This window comes from Pinus tabuliformis, chromosome J, assembly GCF_031772625.1.
Source record: "Pinus tabuliformis cultivar Carrire ecotype Pingquan chromosome J, CPIR1, whole genome shotgun sequence".
In the NCBI taxonomy this organism is placed as follows: Eukaryota; Viridiplantae; Streptophyta; class Pinopsida; order Pinales; family Pinaceae; genus Pinus; species Pinus tabuliformis.
In genome coordinates this window covers 590,688,398-590,710,280 of record NC_142295.1, presented here as the reverse complement: position 1 = coordinate 590,710,280, position 21,883 = coordinate 590,688,398, and the positions used below count along the sequence as shown (strand labels likewise).

The 21,883-nt window shown below is 39.9% G+C and overlaps 1 protein-coding gene across 6 annotated transcripts in view; it reads left to right on the top strand.

The window, feature by feature from the left end:
* Positions 1-2,601: 2,601 nt before the first annotated feature.
* LOC149228371 (putative magnesium transporter NIPA3) overlaps positions 2,602-21,883 on the top strand; it is a 52,450-nt gene continuing 33,168 nt past the window's right edge. For 3 of the 6 annotated variants that reach the window (XR_016247861.1, XR_016247862.1, XM_089378163.1), the window contains exons 1-2: positions 2,606-3,534; positions 3,704-3,760. Coding sequence is in view for 4 of the 6 variants with exons in the window: in XM_089378163.1 (XP_089234289.1) it covers positions 3,405-3,534; positions 3,704-3,760 (187 nt within the window). In the remaining 2 variants the exon portion in view is untranslated. Of the gene's footprint in view, positions 3,535-3,703; positions 3,761-21,883 lie in introns of all 6 variants that reach the window. The other 3 variants (XM_089378166.1, XM_089378165.1, XM_089378164.1) reach the window with 3 other exon arrangements.

Genomic DNA, 21,883 nt, shown 5'->3' with positions numbered 1-21,883 from the left:
ATATTATTTCATCACTAAGATATATGATTCTCTCTTGAACCACAAACAATAAGGTAAAATATGTATTTTCTAATGGATACAATAGGTTAAGATTTCCGTAAAAGTACAATTCTAATAACTCAGGTGGAAATTTTTCCTTCGAAGTTATAAATCCTAGGGAAAAGTCCTAAGTACTTCCTTTCATTTTGAGAATGGTACTAAGGGTAAAACCTATAATCTTGAAGACACAAAGCAAATCAACAATAAGGCTCAAACCATTACAATAATATACTTGTTATGTGCTCAACATGTCACTTGTGGTAATTGAACTTGGGCAAGGAGAATAATATTCCTCCCAACCACCCAAGTTAAACCCAATTGATAGCTCGAGTGAACCTAGTGGTTTAGAACATGTGTTTCCTCATTTGAGGTCATAAGTCAAATTTGGAGGAGGGTAGGGTATATACTCCTCCATAAACTAAGTAGTCAAATTCTTATGTAGAAGGGGTTCATTGTCCCACAAACAAGAGGGTCTACATACATTAATTTGGTGTTTAGCTAGGTTGTGACCTTAAAATAAATCAATATTGTAATAAAAAAATTAGGATCTCGCTATATTATAAGGTATTCATAATGCATATTTATTGTGAGTATTGTGTAAAAGGGATTAATCCAACGGTGGGACAAGAATCATGTGCTTTTTTCCAAAGAAGGAAATATTTTGCAATATTTAGGGCTATTGGGTCAACCTTTGTTGATATAATCTCACCAACCCAACACACAACAACATCATCACGTGCAAACAAAACTTGTCCACCTAAAATAACACGCTGGTGCTCTATAAGGGGGTAGGTTTCCACTCTTGTAAGATGCCTATAGGTCTTGGGCTATTAACTTGTTTCTATAGGTCATACAAAGACAAAGCTCTTAACTAATTAGAAGTAGTTTTAGGTTATACTTTGGGACCAAAAACCGTTTCAACTTGTCACTAGTATCCACTAGATACTCAATATCCCGCTTGGTCATCATTGAGGTTACCATAGAGGGAAACAATATTGGATTTGTCTTTGTCCACCTCATTAGATGGAATGATTTTGGAGTTGTAATGGTCATTATGATATCTTAAGGTCCAACATGAAGATGGAGGAACCATTGAAGGGTTGAGTCCTTATGTAAGTAATAAGTAGCCATGATACATCTATCTTTTATTTGTTACAATTGAATATTAATCATTGCTGAGATATGAAACTTCCCACATTACCTCAAATCAAGGCCTTCATAATGGCTGTGATGGTCAAAGTGCCCAACTCCATGGTAATTATCTCCCATGATAACGTTTTCACAAATATTTGGAACATTCCTCATATAGGGATATTGATGAAGAATAAGCCAAAACTTCCAAGGTCTAAGGTCTTGCCACTTTGAAACAAAAGTTCAAAAAGCCCTAAAACCAAACATTGAGCATAGTTTTTTTCCTGCCATACTCACTAAGTAGAAAGACAACTCCCCTTTTAAAACATTAACTTTCTCATCAAAACATAGAACTATGGATTTAAACATAAAATAGAAAATTCATTAAAAGACAAACTTTTGAATTGCTAACTTAAAAAAAATCCACATCAATCACATTCCTTAATGATAATTTTAACAACAATTTCTTTGCTTACATGGCCAAACACTATATAAAGATCACATTTTCTCATTTTTTCTAGAGCCATTAATAAGAAACATAAGGATTGATTGTTTTAAATGAGTTACATTAAAAATATTTTGACCAACAAAATAAGGGAGGTAAGAGATTTCATAAAACCATTAATAAGAAACATAAAGATTCATTGTTTTAAATGAGGTACATTAAAAACATTTTATAATAAAAAGTAAGAGACTTCATAAAACCAACCAAAAAAACTTAAAAACAATTTATAAACATGCAATAATGGAAAGCACTTATTTGCAATATCTTCAAAATTACTTCCAACAAAAGAAGCTACTACTCAACAACTTCTTGAATAAATTGAAATTCTTTCGGTAAAAAATCACATGAAATTTTTTAAGTCTAAGTTCCGAACCACCCTGTGCCATCCTGTGCCCATGAACACACTGATGATTCGAAACACCCTTGCCATCCTATGTCCATGAACACACTGATGATTCGAAACACCCTTGCCATCCTATACCCATAAACACACTGATGATTCGAAACACGTAAACTCAAATATTTTTATGTGACTTTTTACCAAAAAAATTTCAATTTACAAAATATCCATCACAAAAACCTGAATTCAAAAACTCTCCCCATATTAAACTTCCATATTTCCCATACAACCTGGTTGTAGATTCAAAAGAAAACCTGAACATGTCGGTGGACAATACTAGTATGTCATTGGTCAATGGGGAGTTTAAATGCAAACTCCTTGTATAATCATTGCCGAAATTTTGTAAAGAAAGAAAGCTGAGGATACCATGGATGGGAAGAGAGAGCATTTTTTTAATGAGATGAGGATGCCATGGATGGGACATGTGGGCATTTTTATACTTCATTTCTTAAAAGAAAGCTACTCACGTGAAAGCGATATGATTGATGTGTGCCAACCATTAAGGGTTTTGGCAATACAACCTAAACAAGATCCTGCCTTACCCAATGAAGCGTGAACGCCATGGCTGGTCGGAAGTTGGGAAGGTTATTCTTTTGAATTAATAATCATCCGCTAAATATAAAATGACCTGAATTTTCTGGGTTCATGTCTATTATTAACCTCCAGTATATGGTTTTATACGGAATCCCGTCATATGTACAAAGACAACCCACCACAGATCACAGTCCAGTCATAATCAGAAACATTATAGTATCGGGCTCTCGGAAGTGGCCCGTAGGTAGGTATATCCATGTATACAACAAGAATTATTAATTAATATGTATCATGGAGCAGTGGCAGGGATTTGGATCTCCAGTTCTACCACGAAATCTGTGAAAGCAAACAAACAAAACAACCGTACCTATCTTTTCCTTTAGAAACGTTGCTCGACAACAACACAATATCACAGGGATCGGTTTTGGGGATTTTTTTTTTTCATGTTTAGGCGGCATTACAGGGATTCCACTGGTGTAAAGATCTGTTTTGGGCATTCGTTTTGTTCTTTTTTATGAGGAATTACACGGATTTGGCTGGTGTTATATTTCACGAGGACATAGAAGTGTATGGAGTCTGGGTGAAATTCCAGTACCAGGAGGGGTTTCAGATTTAATATGAATAATTGTTACTGATACCCATGCAAACATAAGTTGCGATTCCATGCAATGAATAGTTCCAATGGTTGAGTTTTTAGAGATGACCATGTGAAAACATGCTTGATTCAATGAACCGATTAATCATGCAAGGCACGAGGTAACGAGGGGTTGGAGAAGCCAATAGGCGGGGCTTAACATGGCTTTATCTTCAGACAATCTCACGGGTTTTATTCTGGCTGTGCTATCTAGCGCTTTTATAGGAGCAAGTTTTATAATTAAGAAGAAGGGACTCAAGAGGGCAGCAGCTACCTCTGGAGTTCGTGCAGGTGAGTTTTGCAAACGTTATACATAACATATGCGATATGCGATGCGATATGTATTATGGAGGTAAATTGGGATCATGCGATGCGATATGCATTATGGAGGTAAATTGGGATTGTTATGCTTTTTGGGATAAAAGTTCCTCCTCCTAAGCTTTTTTCTGTGACTTGACAGGAGTAGGAGGCTATTCATACTTACTAGAGCCTCTCTGGTGGACGGGCATGGTGACCAGTAAGTTTGCATTGTTTTTCTAAATGAATTAATGCTTCATGTGAAACTTGCTAAACCCTGAAAGTTTGTATTGTTTACATTTTGTTCTGTTACATTTCACAAGCATAGATAGTGAGTACTTTTTGGCAATTCCTGCCCAATGAACTGTGATGCTGATCAGATAATCTCAGAGCGTTTCTTAGTCTTCTCTTTCTCTGTTTTAAAATGACTTCTGTTACGAAATACCAAAAATACTCCCAAAATATTAATACAAGGGAATTTAATGGAAAGGTTGGTTGTGGGGGAGCAAAACTGCTGATAGTAAACTTTACAAAAAGAGCGTTGCATCGTAAGGGTGCTTATCTCAGATAAGACGAGATGCTGTTTTTTCATTTTCACCTTTTCCCACCAGAATTGAGAATTATAGGTCAGTGGCACTTCCACTGATTTTAGTCAATAATTCTTTCAGGTTTTCACCTTTTTTTTTCCTATGATACAGCAACAACAGGGCATCTAGCTTCGCTTTTTTTTTTTTTTAGGTCTATGAAGACATTTTAGTGTCAGAGTGATTCAGTCTATGTATAATATTATAGGCAACTATTTTGGTTTGAAAATCATACATATAGAATGTAGGCGAATATCCAATAAAAATCATGTAATTTACTGAAATATTTATTTCAGAAAATGTCCAAAAAATAGGCAATTTTAATTCCCCACTGGGAAAAGTCAAATTCTATGAGATCTTTGTTAAATTGAATCACTGAACCTTGTTGTTGTCAGTGGCATTTTCTAATGATCTAGTTGTTTTGTGATATTGCATCCTTAAATTTTCTGATTTATTCTACAATTTTATCATGTGTATTTAAGATGTGGCCATTGGATCCCAGTTGATTATTTTATTTTTTTATTAATTTCTTAACATATCTTCATAACATTCCTAAATTATCGAAGGATGTTAGGTTGTGTATCACAGATGAGGCCGGGCACAATGAGCCCTCTTTCATTTTGTATCTTTGTTGCAAACTTTTAACTCCTTTTTGTTTCTTAAACTTTATCATGCAAGGAACACACGCGTATGTCTCTAGGTGTATCTGCTTGTGAAGTGAGGCAGAACACGAGCTTTCATTTAAATTATTTGTGTATTATTTGTACTGGTTTGCTGGTCCTTTATGCCACCTCTCAGGATTCGCTTACAACAAAAACATTTGATCGACTGAATTGATTGCATTGTTCATCCAAACCTGGTTGACTTTGAGATGAATATAATAGAAACAAGGTGGGTTGCGAGCAACAAGTCCCTGCCCAAGGGCATGATGCCAAGAGCAAAGGCTGTCAATTGTTGCATCCAAACAATGAGCATATGAAACAGGAGCAGGGATGGGAAAGATAGTTGCACATTTCCAAGCTAAATAGTGAACATTGGAATAGATTTGAGTTGAATAGTGAACACTCGAATAGCTTTCATCAAAGGATCCATTGCAAGGTCATTAATATCTTTAAATATAGCATCCAACAGTGCAATTGTGTGACTTTCATTGAATATTTACAAATAGCTAGATTGTAGGGCATTTTTGGAAACCTAGTAGATTATACCACTTTAAATTGGCACACCCAACCGGATATTAATATCTTTAAATATAGCATCCAACAGTGCAATTGTGTGACTTTCATTGAATATTTACAAATAGCTACATTGTATGACTTTCATTGAATATTTATAAATAGCTACATTGTAGGGCGTTTTTGGAAACCTAGTAGATTATACCACTGTAAATTGGCACACCCAACAGAATAAATATCGATCTTATTTAGTTGAAAATAGACATAAATCTTGTGATTGCATTTATGAATTATGTTAGTCCCTTCTATGTTGACACTGCTCTCTATATTGACACTTATCTCTACCTAAATTTGTTGAATTTGGCTTTTAACATAATATGTTTGACCCCTGTAACTTTCCAAAGGTAATATTGAGTGTTTCTTGTATATTTCAAAACAAGAATGTTTCGATACAAAACACAGTTCAAATTGTTTGACAATGTTGCCTGTTGGTTGTCTTCCATAAAACTAGAACTATCTGAGGTAGAGGATTGCAATATGGGCACATAATAAGATCCCCAATTTTTCAAGATATCCAAGACTCTATCCCCCTCAAAAAAGGATGAATACGTGGTTTCTCGGAGGTACGAAGACCTTCAAACTTATGATCCATGTATATTTTAGCACCCAATTCCCCTTAAACATGATATCAAGTAGCAGGGATCAGATAAGCACGAGGCACCTTCCTTGCATTGTCAGCACGCGCCCGAAACCTTCTATTTTTTAGGGAGGGAGCATTTAGAATCTTGTCTATATATACATAATATGCTAAGTCACCTGACACGGGGATTCAGGATTCGTAGGATTCAGGATTCGTAGGGTCGGATTCGGACACGTTGACCCCCCCCGAACAGGACACGTAGGATTCATTATATATTATTTTATTCATTCATATATATATATATATATATATTAAAAATTAGATATTTCTTACACAAATTTTAATTAATGATACAAATTTATTGATTTCAAACATAGATCTTCATCTATAGCATGCATAGTACATACAAAATTCAAATACATGTCAGTGGTCACATAAATCATGATTCATAATTCATAAATGAAAGACAACTTACAACTACAAGATAGTAAGATAAACACACTGACAACTGTAGTTTTCTCATTAAGTCATCAAATCAAAATGTGTTACATAGGTAGTGCTGGTGCAATGCCAATGGCAAATAGAAATAGAAAATATAAAACAACTACAGGTATACAAGCCTCAAGGCATCAATCCTCATCATCAGCATTAGAATCAGCATCAATGTCCTCATCATCATGGTCCCCACTGCTCTCCTCTGCATCCTCCTCCTCCCCTGTATCCATAGTCGCCTCTGCATCTACTGGTGTGGAGGATGACCCCTCTAAGTCATCAAATCTAACAGGCTCTAGCACTGGATCATTGAGATCCATGTTTGCCAATGCCAACTCAACACTGGTGTCCAGACCCATATCATCAGGAAAGACACCCCACATCTTTGTCTTTCCCCTCAACCACTCTTCCCTTTGTCTGTAAATAAGACGAAGGTTGGTGTGGACATACACCATTGTCTCTGCCCTGGCCTGCTCAAGCCCGCTCTTCTTCACACTATACAAATTCCCATATGTGCTCCAATTCCTCTCGCAACAAGAGGATGAAGTCACCTGAGAGAGGAGCCTCATGGCTAACTGCTGAAGAGGAGGGCTTGTTGCCCCATGATTTGCCCACCAAGAATAGGGCTTCTTAGCCCCCCTCTCTAAACACATCATAACCTCCAAATCGACCACTGCCAGTGGAAAACTCTGCAAAGGCATCCTCCGCCTCATCAAGCAATGCACTATCCTGAAAAATCCGCATGAATGCCTCTTTCCTCCCCTATGAGATTTCACCATCCATGTGAGGAGGGAATCTGCGGGAAGGTCCACCATTCAATGAATCATGGTTGTAGTATTTGGGGTTCAATGAGTGAGCCAAACGATGTAAAGGTATACAATTCTTGTCCCATCTGCTGACAATAATATCATGTATAGTATCACAGAAGGCCTCTGGTGATGTCTCATACTCGGGGCACTCACTCTGTAGAATAATGCTCCTCATAGACTCAATCATGGAATCCCATCCCTCATAAACCTCTCCTAGGATGGGTTTGTCTGTATTTGCGAATCGAAGCAAAGAAATGATAGGGTCCATGATCTGAATAATTAGATCTACCCTCTCCCACCAAGCATCATCTAACACTGTGTCCTTCACTCTTTTAGAGGCTACCTGATCTGTCTTTCTCCAAAAAGACCAAAACTCAGAAATAACCATGGACCCAAGAGCAGTCTTGACCTCCCTCAACCTCTTCAACATCATGAATGAAGAGGCAAACCGTGTATCAACAATCTTCAACAATGATAGATTGGTGTACTCCTTGTAGATAGTGAGGGCATTTGTATGATTTTGCACAAAGTTACGGATATGTCGTGCATCCTCAATAATGTTACCAATCCAAAGCACATCAGAAGCAATGGATTTCAGTGCTAAGTTCAATGAATGGACAATGCAAGGTGTCCAAAACACTTGTGGATATTTAGCTTCCACAATCATGCCAGCAGCCTTGCAAACAGGTGCATTATCTGTAATGATTTGCACACAAGAATCAACACCTACATCTTCAATAACTTTAATAAATAACTCACCAATAAATTGTGCATCCTTGTATTCTCCAAGTGTATCCACTGCTTTCATGAAAACTGGACCATTCAAGGAAGACACCATGAAGTTGATGATTGGGTGTCGTGCTGGATCTGTCCATCCATCAGAAACAATGCTAACCCTAGATGTTGGTCATGATGCTACAATAGGCTCAAGCATTTTTTGCACCTCTTTTTTTGCCTTCGTCAACAATGTGGTTCTCAGCTTCTCTGACCCAGGAGGCACATACCCTGATGGAGCCCCTTGAGTTAGAGCTCGGCACATCTCAATAAATAGAGGTGAGCGTGCAACATTAAATGATATGAAGTTTTGATAGAAGAAGAAGGCAATGGTGAGATCAAGCTCTTCCCGTCTCTCTTTTTGGAAAATCTTGTCCATTGGACCAAGTGCAATTGCTCTTCTTTTTGCTGCTTGTCCCCCAATAGAACTCTCAAATGGAAATTTGGTGGTGGCTTTCCTCAAAAATGGAAGGGGGTCTTCATTCTTGGGTTTTCTTGATTTTGAAGCCACATTTTCCATACCAACAGTGGACTCCTTTTCCAATTCTTTTCTCTTTTGTAAAGGAACAACTTTACAAGCTCCAATCCCACAACCCGGTAAAGCCAACAAATGGGCTTTCACACGGAAATATGTGCTTTTGAAAGCAATGTGACAAAAGTTGCATCTCCATTGCACATTGCCTCCTCCCTTCCCCTTGGTGCTTGTCCCATCCTCTCTTGTGACATATTTCCACAAGGGATATTTCTCAATGTTGTCTTTAGGTCCTCCTCTTCCCTCAACATTACTTGCAGCAGACTTTGATGATATTAGGGGAGAAGGGGCATCTCCAATGGAGACATTCTTGCCCTTCCTTTGCCCCCTAACTACTGCCTTTGATTGAGCCATGAATACTGTAAAAAAAATGAACAAAACATGCACAAATTTGTAAACAAAAAATCATATACAAACTGTTGTAATAGAATAAGAAATGCAAAAAAATGGAGTTGAAATGCACTTACTTGGTGCTTGAATCTCCTTGCCGAATGCTCTACTCCCTTAGCTCCTTGCTCCAAACCCTTATCTCCTTGCAAACAACTCAAACAATGCAAATACAAATGACAAACAACATGAAAGAATAGAAGAAATGTGTGCTTTTTAACCCGCAGCAGGCACTTTTCTGGGATACGAATCCTAAAATCGGGATTCGCTGGTCATGTACGGGATTCGTACAGGATTTGTACGAATCCTAGTCGGACTTGTCGAATCCGGTTTTGGGATACGATTTTCCAGTGAATCGTATCGGACACACGGGATTCGGATTCACCGGGGTATATCAATGAATCCGGTTACCTATTGACATTCATGAAGCGGAAACATGGAGGTATACTCTACTGCACTCCTCTACGAGGCAATTTGCAGCCATGGTTACCTCACTTGGTTTGACTCTGCCCCACTTAGAGCCTAGCTAAATCTGACTCAGTAAGTGAAACTTGAGATCTGACTTGGAAAGTACTTGGGCATTGACTCAATCTCATTCAGAACTCGAGAGTTGACTCTTAATTTGATTGGGACTAAGAACAAGACTAGAGAAAAGCTTACGATTGGATTCCCAAAACATGCCCAATTCTCCATTAAACATCAACTGCTATGTTATTTTGAGTCAGACATAAGACCTTATAGGCAGATCTCTTCAAAGGCTAGGTTGAACTTATATAACATGTTTAACAGTGATTAATGAGTTGAACAACAACAAACAAGGACTCTATAAGTGAGATTAACAGAGGACTCTGTAACTGAGATAAGTATATTCTCTTTTCAAGTTTTTATTTTTTGGAAGTTTTTAACAGTTCACGATTGAAGCTTGATGTTTCCACTTTGGAGCTCACTCTTCAATTTTGGAATACATCTAGAGATTACTTCAAACTTGCAAAATTAGTGGAGAAGACTTGTCATCTTGGAGGATCCCAACAAAATCTTTAGACATCTGGCTTAATGTTATGAATATAAATGTTGAATATATCTCAATCTCCAGTGAACAGAGCATGCATTTAGGACACTTCAGCTGCAAAATTGAAAACCTTCACAGATCAGGTGACCTAGTAGACATGTCACTAACCATTTGTCCTCATAAATAGAAAACTACGTAAACTTTCTTTTTTTTTTTCCACCGGAAAAATCGTAATCTTTCATTAATATGGTGAAAAATTACATGTAGTATATGCTATTCAGCATATGCTTTTTGTGTCCAGATATCAATAATATCTACAAACCATTCCTGTACTACGTAAACTTTCTATAAAAGCCTATAGGAATATACAACCAACAAACATAGTGTCAATATACCAAGTGTCAACAGATGTACAAATCAGGTGCCCTTCAATGTAAACTTCTTCAAGCTTTCAGAGTTTGGCACATAAAATCTGTCCCTATGCATAAGAATTCCATCTTCTACTAGCCTGTGCTCACCAAGTGCTAATCGCAGAAGAAGAGAAGAAAAAGACTGCTGATTGCAGAAGAAGAGAAGAAAAAGACTATGTGCCTAAATAGGGATTGTGTACAATGTGATGCCATTTGGCTTGAAGAATTCCTGGTTTTTGGATAGTTGTATATTCCATTTCAAATGTAAACCACTGGGCAATTACTACCTTCTGTAAATACTTGGCTATTCCAACAATCAAACATGGATGGATTAATTTCAACTTGTTGTGTACGTGAAGGCCGACCTACAGGTGTTCTTTCTAGTTCGGATGGGCCACTCTTGGTTGAATGTCTATGGCTTCTTATTTGGGAAAGTGAACATCCAGAATGTTCTAAAGATTGGGAAAAGGGGATACCCCGGAGACACTCATTGACTGTCATTGCTGATAGCAATGAGACTGGAAATTGAAAGTTGCATTTTCTAGCTCTGGCATGAAGAAGAGTTAAAGCAGACACAGTTGAGCTAGCGGAACCTCGAAAGAGACTGATCCAGGTGGATATTGGTGGCCACCTGCCAAATCCACCTGGACCCCCACCATTGTCTTTCTCAGCATTTTCAGTTTCCTTAATTGTAGCACAACTTACTATTTTTAGCAGTTTTTCGGGTCCTGAACTTTCGAAGCCATTTTGAGGCCCTAAACGACATTTTTTGGGGAATCCGGGGGCAACATGGGTCCATGGAACAACAATGGTAGTGCTCGGATAGATCTTTCTAACGAGCTATTGTATGCGTCAAACGGAGATCATATGCCAAAGTTACGACCCCGGGAAGTTGATGTACCAATTTACCCCAAACGGGGCCCACAGTTTGGCGTTTCATCTCCTAGGGTTAGGTTTTGGAATGTTAAGGGTTTTCCATTGTTTCTCAACAATAAATAGGCCTTCGAGCCTCATTGTAACACAGTTCAGAGGCATGTAGCCATCACATCTCTTCTCAGAGATAAGCTACCATCGCCCTAGCTGGTTTATTTCCATTTCTGGTTGTAAGCATATTTCAGTATTTTCCATTAATGAAATGAAGTATTATTTCCGCTGCATCTTTGTGTATATGGTTATCTCTGTAATTTGTTGCGTTCCTGTTTAAATCCGGATCAGTGGTATCAGACTGGTCTGCTTTTTCTCTGTTTTTCTTTGCATGTCCCCAACAAGGTCGGGATATAAGGAGTTAGGGCTTGAACTGGTTGAACCTTTGCAAGACCAGCCTCGCAAATCCCGACGGCCTCCCATGGCGGATGAGAAGAAAGACGAGGGGGCAGGAGATCCCATCAAAATCTTGCTCGAAGAAGCCCTCGAGCGACAACGGAACGCGATGATGGACAGCTTTGCTCAGATCCTTCAGCGGCTACCGAGAAGCAACGCATCGGCTTCCAGCAGCTACTCTGGAAACGCCACACCCTTTAAGGTACAAGTTAATTTTGAAATCCCCATATTCGAGGGTCAGATAGACGCAGATGCCGTAGATAAATGGTTAAATCTGCTAGAGGGTTATTTTTCTGTTCATGAATTTTCGAGTCGGGAAAAGATTGTTTTTGCTCTTCTCAAAGCAGCCCCCCACGTCAAGGACTGGTGGGAAACCTACTGCGAGCAGAAGGATGAAAGTACTGGCTCACTATTTTCAGCCGCACCCACCTGGGATTCGTTCCGGGATGCCATCAAGGAGCAGTACTACCCTGTTGGAAGCTATGAGGATGAATACATAAAGTGGACCACGCTGCGGCAGGGAAGGGACCAAGACGTGCCGGAGTTCACCAATCTTTTCCATACCCTTCGCACAAAGTTGGGTATCAAGGATTCAGAGCAACATTTGATACTCAAATACCGTGGCTGCCTGCACAAGTACATCCAGGAAGAAATACAATTCCTAAACATCCCCTCGCTCGGCGCAGCATACCGATATGCCGTCAAGGTCGAGCAGAAGTTTAAACAAAAGAAGCGAGACTTTGGATCTGCGAATCCAAAGCAGGGCACCTTCACAGAACAAAGGACAAAGCCAAGGCGGGACAGCCCAAGACAACCAGTCGAAGCTGCAAGCAAAGAACAGCGCCGCGAAGCCGAGAAAGGACACTTGAAAATGGTGCGAGTTCCATAAGAGCTCCACTCACAACACAAGTGAGTGTCGGGCCAAGCAGTCACTGGTGGCTGAGCTAAAGGTTTCAGAATCAGATGCATGTTCCGACTCTGAGTCAGAACCCGATAAGGGGTATGAAAAAGGGAAGCAGATCATTGATGCGGATCCCAGCGCCACTGTTGCTACCGCAAAGATCCAGAAAAATGAACCCGAAGATCCAGAGGAGGAGGAGCGTCTCTTCCACTCCCAGATGTGGGTAAAGGGCTCCCCGATACAGTTCATTGTTGATAGCGGGAGTCAAAAGAACCTCATTTCGGCAGAGGTCGTGAAGCGGTTGGGCTTACCGACCACAGCACATCCACAACCATACACCATTGGGTGGCTTCACCAAGGACGAGATCTTCGCGTGAGCCAGCAGTGTCGCCTTCCATACAACATCAAGCCCTTCACGGATGAGGTATTGTGTGACATTGCTCCCCTTGAAGTTTGTGATGTATTACTAGGACAACCATACTTGTGGAAGCGACATGCTGTGTATGAATCAAGGCCCCGTGCTGTTATTATTACATTGGGAAATAAGTTGTTCAGGATACCAGAGGTAGCACCACCTACCGCCATCTCTTTGATTACTGCAAAACAATGCAGTAAGATCATTTCCAAAACCAGGAAATTTGTTTTCCTGATGATACGCCCTCAAGGAAAGAAGAAGACAGTGGCCGCGGCCTCCAGACGGGGTCCCTCTGCACGACAACTACAGATGGACAAGATTGTGGAGGAGTACGAGGACATCTTCACCTCCCCGGCAGGGGTTCCTCTGCACTGTCAAGTCAAGCACTCCATCGATCTGACCCCAGGTGCGCCGCTACCCAATGGACCAATTTATCGGCGCTCCGTTCTGGAGAACAATGAAATCAAGAGGCAGATTCAGGAGCTCCTGCAGAAAGGTCACATCCGTCCGAGTTCATCGCCCTGTGGGAGCCCGATCGTGTTGGTACAGAAGAAGGATGGGACGTGGAGACTCTGTATTGACTATCGGGCGCTGAACAAGATCACTGTCCGTAATAGGTACCCGATCCCGCGGATTGATGACCTCCTAGACCAACTAAAGGGGGCGAAATATTTCAGCAAGATCGATCTGAAGTCAGGATATCACCAGGTACCAATCGAACCCTCTGATGTGTGGAAGACTGCCTTCAAATCCAAGGAGGGCCTCTTCGAATGGTTGGTTATGCCTTTCGGATTGACGAATGCTCCTGCAACCTTTATGAGGCTAATGGATGACATCTTGCGGCCATTCACCAACTCCTTTGTAGTAGTATACTTGGATGACATTCTGATCTTCAGCCAGAGTTGGGAAGAGCACCTCCACCACATCCGACAGGTTCTCCAAACACTGCGGCAACACAAGCTATGTGCCAATTTGGAGAAATGCACTTTTGGCATGACCCAGGTTCAGTATCTGGGATACATCATTGATGAACAGGGGGTGCATGTCGATCCAGCCAAGATCCAAGTCATTCGGGATTGGCCCTCTCCAACCACTCTAACAGAGCTCCGCAGCTTTCTAGGTCTTGCCAACTTCTACCGCAGGTTTGTGTTGGGGTTTTCTCATATTTCTTGGCCCTTGAGTCAAGTCACCAAGGGAGGGGCGAAAGCAAAATTCTTTTGGTCTGAATCTCAACAGAAGGCATTCATGGAGTTGAAGGATCGCCTCTGCACGGCACCAGTGCTCGCGTTACCAGATTTACAACAACCATTTGAGGTCGAGACAGATGCCTCTGACTATGCTATTGGGGCAGTCCTTACTCAACATGGACATCCAGTGGCATATCACAGTGAAACACTTTCAGACACAGTCCGGAAGTACCCCACTTATGATAAAGAGATGTATTCCATTGTACAGGCCTGCCGACAATGGAAGCATTACATTTTGGGGAAGGAAACGGTCATCCACACAGACCACCGACCCCTGCAGTTCATACAGACCCAAGGGAAATTGCAGAATGATCGCCATCAGAAGTGGTCTACATACCTGCAACAGTTCCACTTGAATATCAAGTATAAGAAGGGCAACACCAATAATGTTGCAGATTGCCTCAGTCGACCACCGATCATGGCGTTAACCACCGTGCTCAACTCTTGTGGGCACGAGACTTCTGATTGGCCACTTCTCTACAAAAGCGACCCAGAATTCGGCCACACATACCAGACACTCTTGGAGGGTCGGCATGTTGCAGATTTTCACCTCCAGGATGCCCTATTATGCCACCTCGGTCACCTTTGTGTTCCTTCAAGCGAGCGTGCCAAGATGATTTGGGAAGCACACTACAGTCGGGCTGCTGGGCATTTCGGGGTCGAGAAAACAGTGGCAGTACTGCAAAATTATTTCTATTGGCCGAATCTTCGACAGGATGTTGGGAAGTACATCAGATCATGTACTGCCTGTGCCATTGCCAAACCGACCATTAAGAAGCACGGCCTCTATACCCCGTTGCCTACCCCTAGTCGACCTTGGGAATCCATCTCCATGGATTACATGTCAGGCCTTCCTTCCACTAAGCATGGAAATGACTGTGTTTTTGTGGTCGTCGACAGGTTCTCGAAGATGGCCATTATGGTGGCCTGCAAGAAGAATATCACAGCAGAAGCCACTGCTAAACTCTTCTTTGAACGAGTGTGGGTGCACTTTGGGATCCCACAGTCTATCATCTCAGATCGGGACAGTCGGTTTCTCAGCACATTTTGGTCCAGTCTCTGGTCAATGCTGGACACCAAACTCACGAAGTCCACAGCCTTCCATCCTCAAACTGATGGCCAGACAGAAGTTGTCAATAGGATGATTGTGCACATTCTGCGCATGTATAACTCAAAGCATCCACGCACATGGGACGAGAGCCTCCCCTATGTTCAGCACAGCTACAACCGAGCTCTTCACAGCTCCACGGGCCATAGCCCTTTTCAGGTGGGTTTGGGATTCTAGCCACTATGCCCCATTGATGTGGCCATGCCACTTGCAGCTACTCACATAAATTCAGCTCATGTCCAGGCCGAAACAGATAAGGCCACCAGCTTCATTGAGCGCATCCAACATATTCGCCAGCAGGTCCATGACATTCTTGAGAAATCAAATGCCAAGTACAAGCAGCGACATGATCAACATCGGGTGCCACACAAGTTTCAGGTGGGCGACAATGTCTGGTTGCATTTGCAAAAGGAACGCCTTACTGGAGCCTATCGGAAATTGAGACCACTCCGATATGGTCCTTACACCATTACTAAGGCTATGGGAGACAATGCATTTGAGCTCAGCATTCCCCCATTCCTTGGCCTGCACCCAGTGTTCAATGTGGACCGCCTTCGGCCATACTTTCCACCATTGCTAGACACATCCGACATTGCAGAACAGCTCAAACCCACAGAATTAAATCCAGATTGCATGGAACAAGCTGCAACTGATCGGATCATGGACACACAGATCAAGAACACTCGCCAACAGAATATCCAACTGTATCGAGTTGTCAAAGCAGGCCAACTCCTTCAGCAGGGCAAGTGGCTCACCAGGGAACAAGTTCAGCAAAAGTTTCCTCATCTCATGGAGGAGCTCAACGCAATGGGGACCATTGCTTCCTAAGGGGGGAGGAATGATCCAGGTGGATATTGGTGGCCACCTGCCAAATCCACTTGGACCCCCACCATTGTCTTTCTCAGCATTTTCAGTTTCCTTAATTGTAGCACAACTTACTATTTTTAGCAGTTTTTCGGGTCCTGAACTTCCGGAGCCGTTTTGAGGCCCTAAACGACGTTTTTTGGGGAATCCGGGGGCAACATGATAGTTGCCCGTTCCAACAATGGTAGTGCTCGGATAGATCTTTCTAACGAGCTATTGTATGCGTCAAACAAAGATCATATGACAAAGTTACGACCCCGGGAAGTTGATGTACCAATTTACCCCAAACGGGGCCCACAGTTTGGCGTTTCATCTCCTAGGGTTAGGTTTTGGAATGTTAAGGGTTTTCCATTGTTTCTCAACAATAAATAGGCCTTCGAGCCTCATTGTAACACAGTTCAGAGGCATGTAGCCATCACATCTCTTCTCAGAGATAAGCTACCATCGCCCTAGCTGGTTTATTTCCATTTCTGGTTGTAAGCATATTTCAGTATTTTCCATTAATGAAATGAAGTATTATTTCCGCTGCATCTTTGTGTATATGGTTATCTCTGTAATTTGTTGCGTTCCTGTTTAAATCCGGATCAGAGACAGTGTCACCAAGCAATCAAACCTGCCAAGTCATTTGACCTTTCCAAAGTTCTAATTTCTGTTCAAATCTCTTTTGTGTATGATATCTAGATTCTATTCAGAAGTAGTGACTAATATTGGATAGATATGATTCTAATCTACCCTGGGATATGATAGACAAAATAAGATTTCGTGCCTGCGCATCTTATTGACTGTTGCAGCATAAGAAAGCGCAAACAAGATATTTATATCACCATGAAGTGAACAGAAATTGTGTTTATCCCAAAGTTACCATGGTTGTGAAGATTGAACTTTGTTTGTCGAGTGAAAAGAAAATATTGAGCATATATGGCAAGTCAATCTTTTGAGTCGGGAGATTCTTATGGACAGGATGCAGAATGATAGTTGTGAAGATTGAAGCTTGTCTTGTCCAGTGAAAAGAAAAGATTGAGCATATATGGCAAGTTAATCTTTTGAGTCAGGAGAGTCTTGTGAACATGATGCAGAATGATATTAAGGCTACGTGGGGCCCATTCTAAAGCACTATTGGTGGTAGATGAGAATAGTAGTTTTCAGGAAGACAGATTCCAGAAAGCAGTGAATGCTCTTGGAGCTGCTTCTGATAATGCAAACAAAAGTCTCAATAAAAAATTGAATCTCCTACAGGTTAACACACTGGCCTGATTACAGGTAAGTGGGAAGGCGCTGGATTTGGATCTGAAAACGCTTCAACCTCTAATGTTTCCTCTGCAACTTGGTTTTTAACCTCAGGTTCCACCTCTCCTACCTCTTCTTCTGGTATTAGAAGACTTAATGTAGATACGCTGGTAGGCGCTCATTTGCCCATACGCATAATCAATTAGTTTAGGAACTGGCACATTCACTGGTTCAAGGTCATCAGCTTAATTAACACGATCGATTGATGTTCCATCAAGCAAGTTGGGACAAGAAGAGAGGAAGAAATAAAATAATAAGAGGCAAGGTAAGCAGCCATGGAGGTCGAGACACATAGGAAAAGGTAAGAGTTGATCATTGACCCTACAACCAAGGAAACATGTGAACATATTGATCATCATAAAAGGTTTGCAGCCTAGTGCAAGAAATTCCACTTCAACCCATGAGACTATTAAATATTAAATCTTCAATTACCAAAGGACACACTAACAGGATAATGCAAAAGTTAGTTATAATAATAGTTGTAATTTGTCAATTGCCTTCAAGGTTATGACAGAAACTGACCCTCATGAGAGCTACAAAGCTAGCTCAATTACAACATAAAAAGTGAATTTTTTTCTTTGATTCTTTATAAGGTAGGACTCGAGTGTTCCTCTGGCAAGATACTCTACAACTACACAAGCATTGGGTGGACCTTACATGCTACCTTTAGCACCATTTGGATTCACTATATGATCTGAGGAACCCATTGAAGCTCCCAAAAACTTCAACATCAATTAAAAGGCATGCTTAGAGCCCGCTTTTGTGATGTTATAGAACTACTGCTAAGACATAAGATTGTAAAGACTTAAGATATAAACCCATTCACAACAAGTTTAAAGAAGAAAAAATGCATTATGGTTAGTTTGAGTTCCAACTGTTGTTACTCGACCTGAGCCTCACAATCAGGTTTGCTAACTTGATTATGAATATGCTTTATTAATTGAAGTCCCTATACTGTTTGTGCATATTCATTAACAGGCGAATTGCAAATTACTCTGTTTTCTCTCTCAGGTTATATTACACCTAGAACAGGATTGTGTGCTCATAGTTTGGGAAAATGCCCACATATAAGGTTTCCTGATTATTATAAATTATTTGGTACCGTGAAACAAACGTTAGATTTATCCATTTTTTCCTGTTGACATTTGGAAGCTGTTGTTATGTAACTCAAGGAATTTGTTGCCCTTCATATTATAATACCATATTTTAGTTTGATATATCTTCTAATGTTTGTTGTCTCTTGAATGGGTACATACAAGTTGGAAATGCAGTTGTTGTACCAGTTGCTAGAGTATTAAGCTACGAATTTGGGCTTGCAATTCAAAAGCAGTGTGAAAATTCACCAGTGGCCGTACTACCCGAGGAGTTCGCTAAGAGTCTCATGGCTGCTTGCAAATATAATTAGTAAACTGTTGCTTGATAAACATAGAACATATAATTATTAATTAGTAAACTGTTGCTTGATAAACATAGAACATATAATTAGTAAATTGTTTCTTGATAAACATAGAACAATCAAACGGTGGATTTGAAACTTCGAATATTAACTGCAGAAAAGAAAATCGAATATTAGTTACACAATCAATTATTTAATTTCGTTCAAAAAAATATTAAAAATCATGAAGTTAGTCTCCACATATGTTTTGTTTCTTCTTGGTTTAAAATGAATATAGTTCGATTTATTATTTATTATTTAAAAGTTAATCATAATTGCCACACCAAATACTTATGCGTGCAGACGGAGGACCAGATAATTGTTAACACACGTTCCACAGTCCTAACTACATGGTGATGAGCACCACCTGGCAGAGAATTCCTCCACCTGGAAGAAAGTCATGTCTTTCTATAAATTGCTCTCGAAAGAGGAGGAAACTCGAGTTTAGTCTCCAGTAAAGTCGCTTCAATAACTCTTAATGCCTAACACTAATCATAGCATACATGCTTAAAAACCCTCCCTATTCCTGCCTAGGTATCTTCTTCAGGCTTTGAACTTTGAGCATCTATGCCTATTCCTGCCTCCTTTGGAAGGAGAACATGCTATCACTCCTTTCCCCTTTGGAAGCAGAATTGTCATTCCTGTTGAAGGTAAGTTGGATCTGTTGTCACTAAGACCTTACAGTTCAGGTTAATAGAGTATCTGTACAAGTGACGGGATTGAAATTTCAATCTGCTTAGCCATTCAATACGATCAAATAAATCAGTGGGAGTTCTAACATACCTCAGTGGGAGTTCTATCATATTTGTAAGTGATGATACATCTTTATATTCAAAATAGTTGTTCATGCATTAACATTTGCGTTCTGTTTTAAGTATTTGGCTTAAAACCTTGGTTAAAAAATCTCCCAAGATTACCATGAAAAATCGGATAACAAAAGAATAATTTATGAAATAGGAATGCATGAAATGTTCTTACCCTTTTTATATATTAGATTGCCAAACCTTGTGTGCACATATTGTGAACGCAATATTCTTATTCATGCTCTGCCCGTTTGTCATATGAGAAGATATAATGAGGATGAGTTGCAATTGCTACCGAGTCCTGCCAAAGGGTTGCAACGAATCCTGCATTCTGAGACCTTACCTCCAACGGATAAGCACCACACTATCACAAGTGAACACCACTATTTTCTTAGCCAAGTTCTATGGGTGTGATGGGATGACGAATCTCGTTAGCAACAACCTGTGAGTTTGAGGCCTAGTAGTTTTCTCATATTAACTATATTTATTGAAATCTATCCAAATTTTATAGTTACATCCAGACCTCTCTAAATGGTATAGATAGAACAAATCTCAATCTAATATATAGTTTCAGGTTGCAAATTTTAGTGTTATATTCTCATATTCATCTCTAGATTCAAAGCACCATTTTTCTTCAACAAGATCACTAAAAACCTCAGAAAACATCTCCCAGTGTTACATGCCAGCGCTATTGTAGACTTTGTGCTAGTTACCAAAGTTCTACGAGGTCAAATATTTTCCTTCTAATGGTATTACAACCTCAGTCACCAGATTCGCCGAATTTCAACCATTAAATTCGAAATTCGGCGAATTTCAATGACAAACGAACATATTCGTTAGAGTTCGCCGAATTTAATGGCGAACTCGAATTTCAAGCCGAATTCGATTTTTTTTCGAACAAAATCGCCTGACGTTCGTTGAAATTCGCCGGACGTTCGATTAAATTCGCCTACAGTTCGATTAAATTCGTTTTTTTTTTTTCACGCGTTTTAGGCTTCAATAATGATTCAACTCCCGTCGCTAGATCCTTTATTTTCTGAAGTTCTGTAGCAGTGCCCATTGCCAATAAAACAGCTTTATCAGTTCCCTTGGTAAAAGACAATCTCGTTTTTATATTTGAACACTGTTCTCGAATCTCTTGTACCAAGGCAATGGTAAACTCATTGTAAAATAAAGATAACGTCCAATGCCTGATATAATGTTAAAAACTTAAGCTATAAATGCTTAATATAACGTAAAAAACTTCAACGCTATAGTAACAAACTAACAACACAATAAGAAGGTTCAGCAAACCCTGCACCATCGAATCATTGCCTTCATGACACAGCCAGAGTTCTATGGTTGCTTTATTGTGAACCACAAAGAGGTTCCGTGGTTTAAAAAATATTATGTTAGCATGAATGAAGACAAAAGCAATTCAAGTGGACACTTTCAATCATTTTCAGTCAAGGCACAAACATATATACTGCCAGACGGTACATAGGAGGAAAGAAAAACTGATTCTTAAATGGGCTACTGAAGATGAAATACAAAGAATCATAAACAATTAAAATGAATGAACCATGTAGTTGAATTTGGTTTCTTCTGATCAACAAAATGGTTCTGAGGCTCTCCTATTATGCTGTACTGGTACATCAGTTACTGCAGTGCCGGAAGAAACTGAAATTTTTCCAGCTAACCACAAAAAGCTTAATTCGATAGATTCAAATTGCTCATTGTTGTGTGTTAACTCTTAGCTTTTTTTTTAATTTGAGTTTGGAAACCTTGTATCACCCATATTGGACAATGAAAATTCTTTAAAACTGTTTTTGTATATTTTTTTATGCCAATCTATCTTTAAAAGATTGAATTATTTTAAGATTCAGATGTATTTTATTTTTTGAACAGTTATGAATGGTTGCTCACAGGACTTGCTGCCATACCATTTCTCATATGCATATCTATCTTTAATATACATTTTTTTTTTCGAATTTCTATATGTCGAATTTTATGTCGAATTTTATCGACAAAATTTTAGTTGCCGAACTTTATTCGAATTTCATGGTCGCCGAACTCGAACTCGAACTCGAACCTGGTGACTAAGATTACAACTGTATCAGATGCTTTCAGACTTAAAAATCAAAGGGACAATGAGTACAATTGAAGCTTATT